This window comes from Microtus ochrogaster, chromosome 21 (assembly GCF_000317375.1).
Source record: "Microtus ochrogaster isolate Prairie Vole_2 chromosome 21, MicOch1.0, whole genome shotgun sequence".
Taxonomy (NCBI): Eukaryota; Metazoa; Chordata; class Mammalia; order Rodentia; family Cricetidae; genus Microtus; species Microtus ochrogaster.
In genome coordinates this window covers 22907736-22924069 of record NC_022022.1, presented here as the reverse complement: position 1 = coordinate 22924069, position 16334 = coordinate 22907736, and the positions used below count along the sequence as shown (strand labels likewise).

The following is a 16334-nucleotide window of genomic DNA, read 5'->3' as shown; positions in this document are numbered from 1 at the left end:
GCCAAGCGTCGTCTTCTTTGAGGGAAAGAGGCTATGCATTTTGCTAAGGGGAGTGTTGTTAAACCTGAAAGAAAACAGAAGTTATCAAACTCAGTGCTCACATCCAAATATGTGAATTACATCCCTCTTCAGGCCCCTCTTCTCCTTGGTCAGATAGTATACCACAAGAAATTTATAATAGTTATATAAATGTCTTTAACCTTGACAAAAAGTTTTTTGTCATTATTATGTTAAGGTTTAAAAGTCAGAATATTTATCCAAGCCCCGGGGCGATGGTTGTAACTCTGCCTTTGGAACAGTTCTCTAGACTTTTCACGAGGCAAATACAGCTGATTTTCCCAGGACCAGAGTTGAGGAGACTGTGGGAAGATGAAAACCTTAAAACAAAAGTCTCCATCCAGAGAGCTATCATCTTTACCAGGGCATTTCAGTCTGGTATTATGTCAGCTGGATTACATTTGATAGTGTTTTCCCTGAATCACTAGGAGGACAAAATTTGCATCAGCCCAGTCCACACCTGCCAACTGATGCTTTCCTCCTCTGCAAAGCTCCTTATTCTCCCAATGTGAGGCTGGATGACAGGAGTGACCCCGACTCAGTGTCCTTCCTCTGAGTCATCTGGAATCTAACAGTAGAGAAAGAAAGAAAGAGGAACCCAAGCAGCTTTTGCTGCATCTAGTTTTAAACTTCTTTTTTTAAAAAAATTTTCCATCAGGCTCCGTATCCATTCACTAAAATCCCAATGAGAAAGCAAATGAACAGGGGCTGTGGATATAGTCCAGTGCACAAAGCACGTGCCACACTAGCCGAGGACCAGAACTAGGATCCCCAGAACCCACATAAAGATCTTAGCAGGCATGATGGGAGTCCCAATACCGGGGAGGAGGAGACAGAGGAACCCAGGGCAAGCAGGCTTGGTTGATTAAGTCATTGGTGAGCTCTCAGTTCAATGGCCAGATCCTTCCTCCATAAGGAAAGTAGAACATAGGGTGGTGGTGATGGAGCAAGACACCTCACATCAAATCCATCAAATCCAGGCCTCCGTGAGCACATATTTTTGTGCAGACCTGTTCACAGGGCCACTCATACACATGTAAACACCGTTGCACACAACACCCAAGCATGAAAAAATAATAGAATATTTTAGATTCAGTGGAATTTAGTGGAATTTTGCATAGTGTAAATTCATCCTTGAATTGGCTGAAGGTTTGGAATAAAGCAGTAATGGTCATTTTCATTTTAACGGTTCCTTTGTATTCTTGTATGTACAGAGTGTCTTTCCCATCTATAGCGACATCCACAAGCCACGGTGTGGTTGCTGCCTCATGCTGTGAATGGTAGCTCAGTGTCTGAAAGCTGGCACCGAAACGTTTCTCAGCCAAAGCTTGTCTATGTGTAGTGTCAACACTTGCTGTAGCTGGTGCATTTGATGTTCAGCTTGATTCACCAAAGGTCTTTTCTTTTCTCTTCCAGTCTGACAGCAATGCCAGCTTCCTCCGTGCTGCCAGAGCAGGCAACCTGGACAAAGTTGTGGAGTATCTAAAGGGGGGCATTGACATCAACACCTGCAACCAGGTAAGTGTGGGGGACAGGCTTTGGCCCGTGGATCAGGAAGCACCCAAGATCCAGGCAGAGTCTCAGAGCACAGGGCTCTTTTCTGTTCCTATCGATTTACTGAGGTAGCAGGAAGTCGGTCTTGATCCAAGCCAATTTTTAGCAATTTCCCAACTTTTGAAGTGCCAGGGTTGGGTTTTAGAATTGCTATTTCTAGTGAAGTATAGAAAAAAAAAATAAATTCAGTATCAGTATTTTCTTCTGAAATGATGTGACCCTCCTGATCTGATATGTTAATTAGTCAAGAATGATGTATTATAACTTGTTAAAGTTCATCCTCAGCTACACAGTGAGGTCAAGGCCAGCCTGGGCTACCTGCGTAAGACAGTGTTTCAAACAAACAAAAGTCACACAACAAAAAAAACCTGAAAACAACACCGGTATAGAAATATGGTTAATTCTGAGGACATAGAAAATTACTATATTAGTTTAAATCAAGTGTCTGGATTATTAATTAGGGATAAAATTATTTATTTTTGATATTATTTTCCCCCAAGAGTACTGATATTTTCTTGACATTTTGATGAAGGTTTTTGTACCATAAGTTAAAGTGTCTAGGAGACCCCAGTAATCCTATAGTTTGTAAATGTTGTTATTGGTGATGGTGTTTTTGTTGCTGTTGTTGTTTGTGGTGGTGGTGATGGTGGTGGTGGTGTGTGTGTGTGAGAGAGAGAGAGACAGAGACAGAGAGAGACACAGAAACAGAGAGAGACAGTAAGATGAAAAGCTAAGTATTAATATCATGTTTATGTGAGGTTATTTTCTGATTTCAAATGATCCAGGAGTGCTTGGATGCTGTTGCTCCATCCTCCTATGCATTTGGCCCACTTTTCTTAAATCTCTGGACACAAGCTCCCTAAGCTGTGGCTTGTGACCCGTGCAAGGTATAGAAGTGAATGTGCTGTCACAAAAAGTTCTTAACAAGAAAAGGCTCTGGGATGTGAAATAACCAGCATCAATTGAAATCAAATGATAATGAACCCAAACTGTTTCTCTCACACTTTCTCTGCACTGCGGCAGAGCTTCTTCTCTTCAGCCATGGTCCTAGACGCACAGCATGAGCACTTTGGCCTCTGGAGAGGCCACAACCTGAACATTTGCAAAGTTTTCTTCTCATAAAGAAATATAGTAGTTTAATTATAAAAAGAAGACTTTAAATATTTCCCTACCGCTATCTCTTCAGCATGCCAGTGTCAAATTAGTATGTCTCTGTATTATATTGTATTAGAATGTTTGGTTTTTAAAATTGCCATATGAATTCCTGAACTTAGTTTCATTTAAAAAAAGCATTAAAAGAATTTTTGAGCTGTGTTTAGGGACAGAATTTTCAATGGTTTCAGAAATGATACCAAACATATTTCTCCAATTTTCCAGTATGTACTCATATGAGATGGCGTTGTCAGAACTGGCGACTATAAAATCAGAGTACCTGCCAGGTGATGGTGGCACAGGCATAGGCAGGTGGTCTCCAAAGCAGGTTCTAAGGACAGCCATGGCCAAATAGAGAAACCCTGCCCCCCAAAACAAAAACAAATAGATAGTTAGATAGATAGATAGATAGATAGATAGATAGATAGATAGATAGATAGATAGATAGATAAAACCAGAGTATCTAAAGATCTTCATTTATCAAATATTCAGCCAAGATTTAACTTTCCTGTAAACATAAACAAGCACATCTCTCTCAGTGGAGCACAGATGTACCTTCATCTTTAGTAAATGGTAAAATACAAAACTACCTTAAAATAAATCTCCTCATGCTTCATTATTAGGAAATGCATGATTTATGTACCCACTTTATATTTCTATACGTACTCAGAGTTCCATGAAAATTACTTGAGTAGAAAGGGGTCAAAAGTGTAAGAAGGTTAAGAAGTCTTGCTCTATAATACTGAAATCAGTAAATCTCTCGAATACTTTATAAAATGCAGCCTGGTTATTTATCATTCCCAAATTATTATCTTCCTAAATTCCCATTTATTCCCATTTATTCATTTCTTCCCCAGTTGTGTCACTAAAGCATTGGGAGAGCCCAATGGGAGTTGCCACATGTCACTATCCAGGTGTCCTCTAGGGTCTTCATCCTGTTAGTGAAGGAACTCGGGAACAGGCTCCAACAACAGCTCCTGGACCCTTTGATTACAGTTACAACAAAGCTCAGGGAGGCAAGCTGTAAACCCAGCTGTCAGGAGGAAGGTGTTCAGAAACGGGGGTGGGGGGTGGGGCATGCAGAGTTAAGCTGGCATGGACATCTGCCACATGGTGGCAGGCAGGGGACATCACCAGAAATTCTACCACAGTTACTAAGAACTCTACTAAAATTCAAATAAAATGTAAAACTGAAAATAATTTCTAAATTCATATGTGGATGGAAGCGGCAGTTATTGAAGCCAAAATATCCTGTTTCTAATTAGGTGACATTCACATGCTATGGTATAGGGACCAAGAGAAGAAAGCATATTCCGTGTTTGTCTTCTAAGCTGGGGTTTCCGGGAAGCGTTGTGACATACAGTGACATACAGAGAGCCGGGACTCTCTGTCCCTGTTGCATTTCTCAATGAAAAAGACAATTTGGGCTGTACCAGCTTTCTAAAAATATCACATGTGTTGGCGCGCTAAGGGTCCTTAAACTGAAATTAGGATCAGATTTTTAAAAAAACTTCATGTTAAGGCAATATTGATGTCTCGAGCATGACAAGCATTCAGCAATAAGCTAATACATTCAATAATAGCATTAGCAAGCGGGACTCTGACTACTTTTGGAAGTCAAGTTAAAAAGGTGGCTACCGACCTTGGGCAAATTCCCTCCTCATCTCTGAATTTGCTTATCCTTACTGATCATAACCACCTGAAGTTCAGGGTTGTAGATAACTTGAGGGAATGCCTGAGAAGTTCCTAGTGCAATAAACACTCCATGGATATTATTGAACATGACAGCCGACAATAGATTAGGGCAGTCATCTCATATTGATTACTGTTGGCAGAAGCAGTACTCTTTTCATAGGTAGTACAGAATCTTAAGTGCATGTCCATGGTCTGTGCCATCAGAGAGGAAAGATTATACTTAAGTGTCATTTGGTAACAGTCACTACTTATCTGGGTTGTGTTAAACTAAGATGTTTTTCTGCAACTAAAATGTTTCTCATGGATGCCATTTGGATTCATCTGGTGTAGCCCTGTCTTTAAAAAATGCCAAGAACAGTATTACTAATTTGGGTCTTAATAAGAGCAATAAAAATGAATAAGAAATAATTGAATTCATGGAATTTAGAGCAATAGAATATGTTAGTGTTTTATAAATAGTTAAATTAGACATAAATATATTTGTAAAACATAGCTAAGTATCAATATAATTGTCATAGTTTGCTTTCTCTTGCTGTGATAAAACACCAAGACCAAAAATAGCATGTGGACAAAAGGGTTTATTTGGCTTACACATCTGGATCACTACATCGTGAAGGGAAGCCAGGGAAAGAACTCAAGGCAGGAATAACCTGGAGGTCGGAAGTAAAGCAGAGGCCACGAAAGAAGACTCCTTGACATGTTCCACATGGCTCATTCCATTTGCCTTCTTAGAAAGCCTCTGCCCAAAGATGGGACACTCACAGTGGCTTGGGCCCTCACACATCAATCATTAAGGAAATGCCCCTACAGGCTTGCCTACAGATCAATATGATGGGGGCATTTTCTCAGTCGAGATTCCCTCTTCCTAGATGACCCTAGCTTCTATCAAGTTGACAAAACCCAACCAGTGTTTATTGCTGATACCTCATCTAATAGAAGCAAAAGCTTCCTGCCTTATATTAGATGATTTCAATTCAAATTCAAACTAAATATGGTCTTTCTAATCTCTTGAATTTCAGCATTGATGTTTATTTAGTGGTAAGCAATTCAAGGAGATATTCATGAGGTACTCATCCCCAGCACTAAAAGATTTTGACTGTATTTGCACCTCCGGGTACTGAGAAAGAGGTTTGAAATGTGATGACTCTTCCATTTTGGAAACGCAGGGGTGACCTTATTCAAATTACTTCTGTGGCTGTGCTCTTAAGTACTGTCTGCATGGTTTAGATTGGAACAGAATACTCTATATTCCGGGAATTCTCTTGAGTCCTCTCTTCCTGAGACCAAAGGACATGGATTGTAATGCTTGATTTCCCGGCAGCCACCCGTCTCCTTAACTTGCTTCAGCTATCCCTAACCACAGAATTCTTGTATTCCAATCTGATGTCGGGCACAGCACTTGTTCATCTGTTTACTCAAACAAATTTTTGGTGTTGAGGATGCAGTGGTCAGAAGGAAGGAGGACCTCTGCTGTCTTAGTTTACAATCTGAACCCTCAATGAGAAAGACAAGAGCAAGGAAGTTAGCAAGATATATAGTGTTGTAGTTTGAATGAGACTAGGTTCCATAGGCTCAAATATTTGACTACCCAGTCCCAAGTTGGTAGAACTGTTTGGAAAAGACCAGAAGGTGTGGCCTTACTGGAGGAAGTATGCCACCAGGGCAGGGTTTGCGATATCAAGAATTGCTCCATTCCCATTGCTGCCTCTTTATGGATGGTGAAGTGATCTCTCAGCTGTTCCTGGCCACATGCCTTTACTCTATCATCACTAAAACCCACAGAAACCATAGGCTCAAGTAAATGATTTCTCTTACAATTTGCCTTGGCATGGTGGGTTTTTTTTTTTTTCATAAAAATAGAATACTAACTAATATACAGGGAAAGAGGAAAAGCAGTAGATCACTGGGTGTGCTGGGGCATACCTTTAATCTCAGCACTCAGGAGACAGAGGCACATGGATATCTGTGAACTCAGAGCCAACTAGAAATAAATAATAAAACCCATATTGAAAAAAAGGGAAAATAACAGAAAAACAAAAACAGTAAAAGACATGGACAAGGAACGTACAGTAGGAGAAGAGAGAATGGGTGGAGAGCAGTGTGTCATGGCTGACAAGATGGTCCAATGACTACTCAGCAGAGCCGAACGTGAAGCCATGCATTATTCACAAGGAGCGTATTTTACAGTTCTTGAGGAGAGAGCCCATAGAATATGGTGATGTGTCCTGTGATCAGCGGGGAGGTCAGCCAGCCTGCCTGAAATAAAATGAGGGAGAAGAACAGCAGGAGGTTGAGGAGAGCAGAAGGCTACAGCCGTGAATGTTTGTAGGTTAGTTTAAGAAATAACCTTGGCTTTGATTCTAAATAAGAAAAGTGTCTAGAGAAATTTTAGGAAAGAAGTGGTGTAGGGACTGACTTATCTGCAGTCTGGTAGTAGCACCCAGACAGACAGAAGCAAGGACAACCTAGGGAAAGGTCTTAAGTTGCTTTAAGTGAGCAATGAGTTGTTTTACATTAGGGCAATATAGAGAAGTAGTGTGAGCCTTGTTTGTATGGGGAAGCCAGGTGTGGCCTGGTCATAGAGACAGCACAGAGGCCACTAATCTGCTAAGCACATCTATTCCCAACCTTCTGGGCAGGAAACAGGTCAAACATCTCTTTTTTTATTTGAAGAGACCATGCCGCATGTTTAACATTCCTGGTTTCCCTAGTGCCCATCTGTAAGCACAAGGACCTTGTGCCCTCCATTCGGATGGATTTGATACAGGATGAGGGCAGAAGAGGGGGTGAAGAATGAAGTTTGGGGTTGCCGTGGGAAAAGGGGGGGTTGATGTTTCATGAACTATTGATGGAGAAGTCTGTGAGATGAGCAGGCTTGAAGGAATAGTTGGCCAATTTTGCACATTTTAAGTTTGTCTGTGTGGTACCTAAGATTAGGCAGTTGGACACATTGAGTCTGAAGTTCGGAAAAGAAGCTTTGGCCAAAGATAGAAAGAAGCGTTACTTCAGTCAATGTCTAGACAATTCTCAAAACATCATACTGGATGAGATTACCAAGAGAAATATTTATGAGTGTCTATGGATAATAAGGGTGTTTAACACCTGAACCTCAGGTCACTCAGTGGGTGAGAATGGGCAAGAGTGCTCAAAGATGGAGGAGGGAAAACTGAAGACATTTGTGTCTTGAAAACTACACACAAAATAGCTATTTTCAGGTCTATGAAATGGTCAGCTTCATAGAATGTTGTTGAGAAAATAAGCTGAGGAACTGAATAATATCTGAAGCATTGTAGTAGTAAGAGATGATCTCATAGCATAATTTCAGTGGCGGGTGGAGTGAGTCAGATGGAGTTCATTCACTGGACAATGGTCAGGCCAACTCTTCCTTCAGGTCTTTTCTGTAAAGCACAGAAGAGACAAGGGAGTGGCTGGAAAGGAAAACAGGGTCATGAGAGACATTTCTGTTTATGCAAAAGAAGTGATGGCATGTTTGTTTCATTGATGGAAAAGATCATCAGGGAATGACAAGCCATTGGTGATTTAAGGAAGAGACAGCTGGAAACTAAAGAGAGATGGGAGAAGGACCAAGTGCTCTTTGATTGATGAGGGCTGGCACACAATGGAGATTTGTCCTTTCCTGGGGCTGTAGCTAGTTAAGGAGGCAAAGGGCATGTGGGTAAAGCAGGAAGTAAAATGGCTATGGGCCTGGAAAGGTGGGTGTGGGGTAGGGGCTTTAAGCTGCCTTCTTGGTCTTTTTAGTGAAATGAGTTGAAGTTGTTATCTGAATTATAGGAGAGAGGTGATGGGGGTTGTGGAGAAAGGTGTGAAATGATTGATCCAGGAAAGGAGGAGGGAATGCCCAAGGGTAACTGTGATGGTCGTGATTGACAAACAATGCTAAGGACCTGCTTGAGGCTCATGAGCATGTACTTTTAGTGAGTCTAGGTGACATGTATGTGTGTTCTTCTGAAGTCAAGTTCAGGCAGAAGATGGCATTGCTTGTGACTGGGAATGTGGTTTAAGTAAACATGTATGGGAAAGCTACACACATGCAAGTGAACTTAGGATACATGGAAGGAAAAGCATGGCGTCATTACAAAGAGCACGCACAGATTGGTCCTGAGCGGAGACAAGAGAACCCTGTGGTAAACAAATGAATGAATTCTGGATATCAGAGCTGGGAGGATTGTTGACATCAGATGAGTGAAGATCAAAGGATTCGATGGTAAACAGATCTTGAAGGACAATTCAACAGTGAATAAATAAAATTAATGCATAAAATGGAAGACAGTTTCCATTCTGAATGTCTATTCTAATTGTGGAAAAGCTCTTTGAGTTGTATAACCAGTTGGGACTGCTTAGATTTGGTGAATGATGTCTTTAGGTATTTGCATGTTTTTCAAATACTGAAGTTAATAATTTTTTTTTAAAAAAAAGTAGAGAAGGATGCTGTCATTGATTAGCACCTGACCTTTGAACCATAGTACTTGATTACTGTAAGAAACCTAAGAAATCCAGCCACCCCAGCTCCATTCTTTCATTTTTACTTTTAAATGAAAACCAGCTAAGTTTAGTATTCATTCGATACCACAGAATCCTGTAATCCATTTTAATATTCCTTTTTATCACATTGACACATTTGAGTGGTGTAATTGTAAAAGCTTAAGAAATAATTTTCAGAGTCTGAGCTACTTCTCAGTAATTAGCATTGCAAATAGGGATGAGGAGAAACTGAGTTCTCAAGAGTGAAATAGGATTACACCAAGGAGGGACAGGCTGAGTTTGGTCCCTCCCACAGTCACCAGTTAGTTCCTATCGTCTAGGTTTAATTCCAAGATTAGCTGAATTAATACAATTGTGTGCTTAACATAGGGCTTGAATCATAAGAAAAAGCTAGAGTAAGCTTTGGCTATTATTCAAATAGTGTGTCCCCTTTAAGTTCAATATTTAAACCTCTTTAAAATATGGCAGTTATAAGTAGATAAAGTAGTTTTCCTTTGAGATTCATGTGACTATTTCATTTGAACACTTATTAAGCTATTAACTAAAGACTCTATCTATAATTAATTTCTTGTAAAACATGATTTAACCACCGAGTAAGGCTATGAGAAACTAGGAAGGAAATGAAGGGCATTCAGATTCCCAGGGTCAGACATCAGCATCTGAATTACCCAGTAGGTCACTACTGCTGGGGCTGAGCTTCTCTTATATACTTGCTTCCCGAGTTCCGTTGGAATTCAGAAACTTTTAAAAAATAAACCTTTGTATAAATGAAAACTTTTATTGGTAAACATAAGTGGAAATAAAAAATGCCCAGCTCAACTCATCGTAATGGAAACTAGCATTGTAGCTCTAAAAGAGCTTGTTTAGTATAGACAAGGTACCATGCCCATAGTTGGAGGATGTGAGAACCAAGTTTCTCCATTATTCTTCTGTAGCTCGGTTTGAGGCCAATCTGGTCTACAGAACGAGTTCCAGGATAGCCAGGGCTACAAAGAAAAAAAAAACCTGTCTCAAACAACAACAACAACGATGATGACAGAGTGACCATTTCTTCTGAACTTTTTCTTGAACTCATACATTTTAACTGTTTTCCACCAATTGTATACATTTTACTGTAATTAAAGAAATTATACAAGTTAGTTAGGTTTTTCTGATATGTAAAAGCCAGAGTAGAAGGCTTGTCGGATTAACAAAGTAGATTATCTGGAGATATGGAAATGAAATTATTAACAAGTCTATGTGGTAGTTAGTTGATTTTTATTACTTAAGCACCACACTTACAGCTTACCAGGGGGATAGAAAACTATGCTAGATTGTCTTCTTGTTTAGAACACACACCAACAGTAAAACAGTAGGTAACACGATGCTTGCTATTGGTTTTTCACTATGTCCCATTCACTGTTTCTCTTTCTGACTTCATGAGCTATTTGTCCATTTCTTGCTTTTCTTTGTTTGCATGAAACTACTGGATAAAACCTCAAGAAGAATAAATACTAACAAAAAATTTAGGAGCCTCTAAGTGTTAGTTACATTTCTAACACACACACAGAAAAGCAATAGACTGGGCCAATTTGAAATGACCAACATCTCCATGAAGATAGAATATAAATATAATTACACTATAATGATATTGCTTTTTAGAGAAATAGGGACGCCTTAACGAAACCATGTGCGCATGGCTTTTACAGAGAAGCAGAATGTTCTTATTGCTTAACCACTTGCTGTAGGTATATTTAGGCATGATGTATAGAAATAGCATTATTTTAAAACTGCATTATCAAAAATGACAACTCTCTCGATGATCAAAGGGCTGCAAAACCCAATGACTTGGAGTAAGACCTCGGTGAATATGCGTTGATTGTTTAAAAAAACCAAGTTCATTTTACTTCATCAGCATCAATGTACATGAAACCATTATCAATGATTTATCCTGACAATGCTGCTTCATTGTGCCTGTTCAATATGATTGACAGATGCTCGAAATGTTGCTAGAAATAAATCTATACTTGCTGCAGTATAACCAACAGGCGAACAAGTAATTGGCGAAAGTGAACCTACACCTCAAGGTGATGTGTTCCAGCCATGTTACAAGTCTTCTGTTGCAAGTGTTTATCCAGCACGAGTCTCATCCATACCACTACCACATCCACACAACTGATCAGGCTCCATGCCAGTGTCTGTTTTACTTTATGTTTAAACTCGCAGTTCTCCTCACAGAGATTAAGACTATCCTGTATCCCTGACTCCAGCATCATAAGATTTAGTCTCTTGCCTCGTGGACTGGGTCATATGGACTATTAAGAATGGACTATTATTGTCCTTGTTAGGATTTAATGCTACATTATCTCTTAACATATCACTCAATCATTATTACATAAGTATTCTTGTATAATAAGCTATATAGCATCCAAAGAGATGGCTCAGTGGTTAAGAACACTTGCTGCTCTTTTAGAGGACAAATGTTCAGTTCCTAGTGTCCGTGTCAGGCAGTTCACAACTGCCTGTTACTCCAGGTCCAGAGAATCGGATGCTCTCTTCTGGCCTCTGTGGTCACTCACACACATGGTGCACATATAGTCAGACACACAACCATACACATAAATTTTTTTAAAAAAATCTTTAAAATAAAGTATGTAAAGTAACTATTTCTTGAACATAAGTGTTGATATTGTATAAGTCATTTTTATATTCATTTACAAAAATTAATTACTCTGAGCCTTAGATTATTCATGAAATACCATTTTGTAGATTGCTCTGTTTACATGGTTTGTACAAGAGAAGGTATTTCAGTTTGTGTGTGGAAAACTTATTCAGTGCTAGTTGCCCTAGTTAACTCATTAAGGGTAACCTTAGAAGGCACCAAAATGCGTTGAGTCACATAAAGATTGGAAATAAAGCAGCTCTCGTTGGGATTAGTTTAAAATAGAGCAAACCCGAATTGGAATTCTCTGGTCTCCCCCTTGCCTTCTGCAGTCTGTAGTTGGGGTTGCTAGTGTATCTGCCATCTCTCTGCTGTTTGTCTGACCTGTCTGTTCCCGTTGCCTGATTTATAAGTCAGAAATCTGCCATTCCCACCCCTAACCAAAGGCATTCATTGACTGCCCCAGAAAACACGCTGTAAGAAAGGTAAGAGGGGCTCTATAGAAGTCTTTGACAGAGTTTTACTAGGGAAGCAGTCATCTTACTGGCCCCAGCTGACACTGAATATCACTCATCAATGAGAACAAAAGTTTCTAAGCCGCAGTCACATTTAGGGTAGATATTTGTTTTGAGATTATGGAAGAGTACACAATTGAATATTTTAAAGCTGTGCTGGGGTTATGAAAGCTGTTTGCACAGAAAATTCAAGGCATAGTAATGTTGCTTACATTGTTCTCTGAAAGGCAGGTTAAACTTAAGCAGGCTGACTATAGCAGGCTAAGTACATAGTCATGATTGATCTCAAAACTTGTTATTAATTTGACGGCAAAGTTCAGCAAAAGTTTAGTCTTTTGGAGGTCAAGAAATATTTTCACAACAAGGTATCACTGCAGTAAATATTATGATCTTATCCTAAGGGAAGTGGGCTAAATTTTGACCTCCCTTGCCATCCGCCCAGCCATCCCTTTCCTTTAGATTTTTCTGGCTAAGTTGCACTACCGTGCCTGGTGCAGACTGCTTCCGCTGTGGGCACGAAGGGGCTAGTGTTTGTCCAGCAGCATGTGGACCAACAGGCAGCTCAAGGACCCAAACGCCTGCATCCTTCCCTTTCCAAAACAATGGACATGAAGCATGGAACTGGTGGTCTTCCACTTTTATGTTTGCCATGCTATTGTTGCAAAGAGGGTCTCTGGTGTTAAATGTTTCCATTGTCATTGCTTATAGATGTTCCAGCAGATGTTTCAGGCAGAGGATTGAGAGGGCCAGGTTGCCCAAAGCCACAGTGCTGGTATATAGGAGCATACGGACAGATTGCAATTTTGCTTTAACCCAGCAACAGCTAGAGGAAATAAAATAAGAAAAGATAGAAAAAGAATAAAAGCTTAATAGTTGCACACAAAGAAAAAACACTGTCCTTTTAAAACAGAGACAGAAAGACGTCCTGTCCTTTCCTATGAACTCAGCAGCAGCTGGCACTTCAATCATTATTTGGAAATTCTTTTTACTGCGTATTCATCTATTTTCTTTCAGATTTGCTGTAGTACATTAAATAGTATTTCCCCAGCACACGCGTGTGCGCGCACACACACACAGGTGTACTAATTATATTAACTCGTTAATATGTTCAAGTTTAAGTAGCTCTAGATTTATTTTAATTCTTTATATTAAAATTTTAAGGATTTTTTAAGCCAGAGTTTGTAAGCATTTAGATTCATTGCTGTCTTTTTTAAAAGGAGTCATCATATTGATAAAGTATAATTACTCAGCTTATCAGCCCTAGGGGAGCAGGGCACATAACAAAATCAGTGTGAAAGCACAGCACATTGCTGGGCTGAGGTGAAAAAGGGCCACAAAAGTCATCAATAAGTTATTGACATGTTTATAGCAGGTATATATGCATGCTCACAGGTATTGTGATTATGATATCATTAAAAATGAAACTCAAAACCAAGAAGTAGGAAGAGACAGAATATGGGTTCCTTAATTCAGGCTGTATTCCATTTTCTAATAACTAGCAAAAAGACAAACATTAAATTATCCTTCTCTTTCGAAATTAAAGGACAGAATAAAGAAGCAGAGGGCCTTCTGTTCCCGTTTTGGAGCACAGCAGTAGTTAACCAAGAGAATGAACTGTGTACACAAAGCCATGAATGTTGCTCAGATGAACGTCCTTATCCATCTTATGTAAAAACCAAATGTGAAGTGCATGATATCCCATAATGCGATGAAGCCCTTTCTGCAGGGAATAGAGATAACATGTTCCAGACACAGAGCTTTCTGATGGCCTCACGTTGTGTCTATACTGATATCTGGGGAATGAATCTTTAATGTCTCAGATAAATAAATTGTCCCAGAAAATTCTTTGTTTCAAGCCAAACTCAATAAACTTATGTTGAATGTTCTAATGAATGCAGAGACTGAATGTTTTGATGTGGAAAGAACAATTAGTCCTCAAACATGTGCATGAACCCCTGTCGGGAAAGTTCTAGGGCTTGCCTTGTGTTTCTTTCCAAACATGAAGGCTGTCCAGTCACTTTGTTGCTCTCCTTTCTGGTCCCCGAGCAATGTGAAGCATATTTAGCAAAAGTGAAAAGTCCTGCAAAATGTGGCCAGTGTTGCCAGGTGTCTGTGCTGCACTGCGGTGGAATGAAGGCTCCTGCAGGACATCTGGTCCTCAGGTGGATGATCTACAGGACGTACAGCAACATTAGTAGCAGTGAATGTATTCACAATAAATTAACTGAGTTGTATAATTAAGTGGAATCCATCACTGTGCACTCTGATAACGTCAATGCTACCTCATGTTCATAAGATAAAATAGATAAATACTAGGTAGCTATTTCTTGTGCTGTCTGTGCGTGTGTATATGTATGTATGTATGTATGCATGTATGCATGTATGTATGTATCGTGTGTGTTTGTGCACAAATGTGCCACAGCAAACCTGAGGTTATCAGAGAACAGTTTTCAGGACTGTCTTCTTCTACCACATGGAACCCAGTGATTAAACTCAGGTTGTCAGGCTTGGTAGCAAGCATCTTAACTCACTATGCCATGTGCATGTGCTAAGTTGCTATTTGTGACAACATGTATTGAACAAAAGCTGTTTCTGATTAATTCTATTTTTAGGTACAAGTTCCAATGCCAAGAGATCAGTGTGAGGGCTTTTAGCATCTACTTGCTATGGTTAAAAAATTCAAGAGCTTGTGGTGAGAAATCCGCCTTCATTTTGTCTCAGTTGGTAATGTCATTTTAAAAATTGTGGAGGAAGGAGAAGCTGCAGTTTGGATGTTTAGCATAAGAGATGATTAACTAAAAATTTCAAAAGAAAAAAGGTTTACCATTGTTTTAACTTATAATAAATGTAGGCATTAGTTTTTTTTAAAAGAAAATTTAAAAAATTTTTAAGTTATGAAAAGGAAAATCCTAGTTCTGTACAATGATTACTAATAAGATCTTGTGTGTGTGTGTGTGTGTCTGTGTGTGTGTGTGTGTGTTATATGCACATGTGCATGGAGGTCTCAGTTCTACATCAGGTTTCTTCCTTAATTGATGTCACCTTACTTTTTGAGACCTGTTCTATCATGGAACCTCATTGATTTCACTAGGCTAACTGGCCTATGAACTCCAGAGAAGCCTTCTTTTCCCACCCCTTCTCCGCTAGCAGAGGGATTTCAGGTACACTCAGCTTCTTGCACAGATGCTAAGGACAAATCCTTAATGAATGATGTCATACTTACATGACCATCTCTCTAGTCTGAAGATCCTATATTTAAACCAAAAGAGACAGAATTTCAGGAGAGCAAACAAAAGGAAGTGATACTTCATTTCTCTGTCCTCAGAAAGGAAGTTCATAGTGTAGATCATCACAAAAAGTTGCATTGAGAGAAGTGTGAGTCAGCACACCAATGGGCCTCGAAAAAGAGGCTTACTGAATTGTGTGACCTCATGCTTTAGAGAGGAGATGTCTTTGGCAAAGCAAGTCTTGGTTTCATTAGTGGACCTAAAGTGTCTGAAAAAAAATATCTTCAAACCCCAAATATCTATTCCTATTTAGATGAAACCTTGGCATACAAAATCTTATCACTATAATGGCTATTATCTTTTTATTTCAAGCACAACAGTTTTTATTATTTACAAAAAAATAATCCTTACCAAAACAATCCTGTCCAGTTCAAGGTCATGAAGCATTTCCCCCCACTTTTTCTAATTGGTTTATAGTTTCTGGTCTTACATTTAAGTTTTCAATTCCATTTGTGTTGTTTTCTAACGGGTGAGATATATGGGACTTGCTTCACTCATTTATGTATTATTGTTGAATCTTTTTGTTCGATTTCTTGAAAAGGCTCACTTTCCCAAATGTGTGTTCTTGATTCACTAGTCCAAAATCAGCTGACTGAAGTGTGATTCATTCCTGGGCTCTCCATTCAGTCTTGTTAATGCATGTGTCTTTCTATGTCCATATCATGCTGTTTGGGTTACTTGAACCCTGTTATATATTTTGAGGTCAGTTTTGGCTGTACTGGGCCTTTTATGATTTCTTGAATTTTAGGAGATTTGAATTAATGTGGATTTATTTGTGAATAATGCCACTGGAGCTTTAACAAATATCATATTGAATTTATAAGGGCGATTCGGGTAACTTTTTTCAGTGCTGTAGTAGTACAGAGTTAGGTTTTAGAGATTTAGGTAGGTAAAAACTGGATTTAACAGGTTTACCAGAGATCCTAGGAT

At 39.3% G+C, this 16334-nt stretch overlaps 1 protein-coding gene across 50 annotated transcripts in view; it reads left to right on the top strand.

Annotated features, from left to right (window-relative positions):
• Ank2 (ankyrin 2) overlaps window positions 1–16334 on the top strand; it is a 530016-nt gene that overhangs the window by 362117 nt on the left and 151565 nt on the right. For all 50 annotated transcript variants that reach the window (XM_026783964.1, XM_013349981.2, XM_013349975.2 and 47 more), the window contains one exon: window positions 1474–1575. In XM_026783964.1, coding sequence (XP_026639765.1) covers window positions 1474–1575 — 102 coding nt within the window. The remainder of the gene's footprint in view (window positions 1–1473; window positions 1576–16334) is intronic.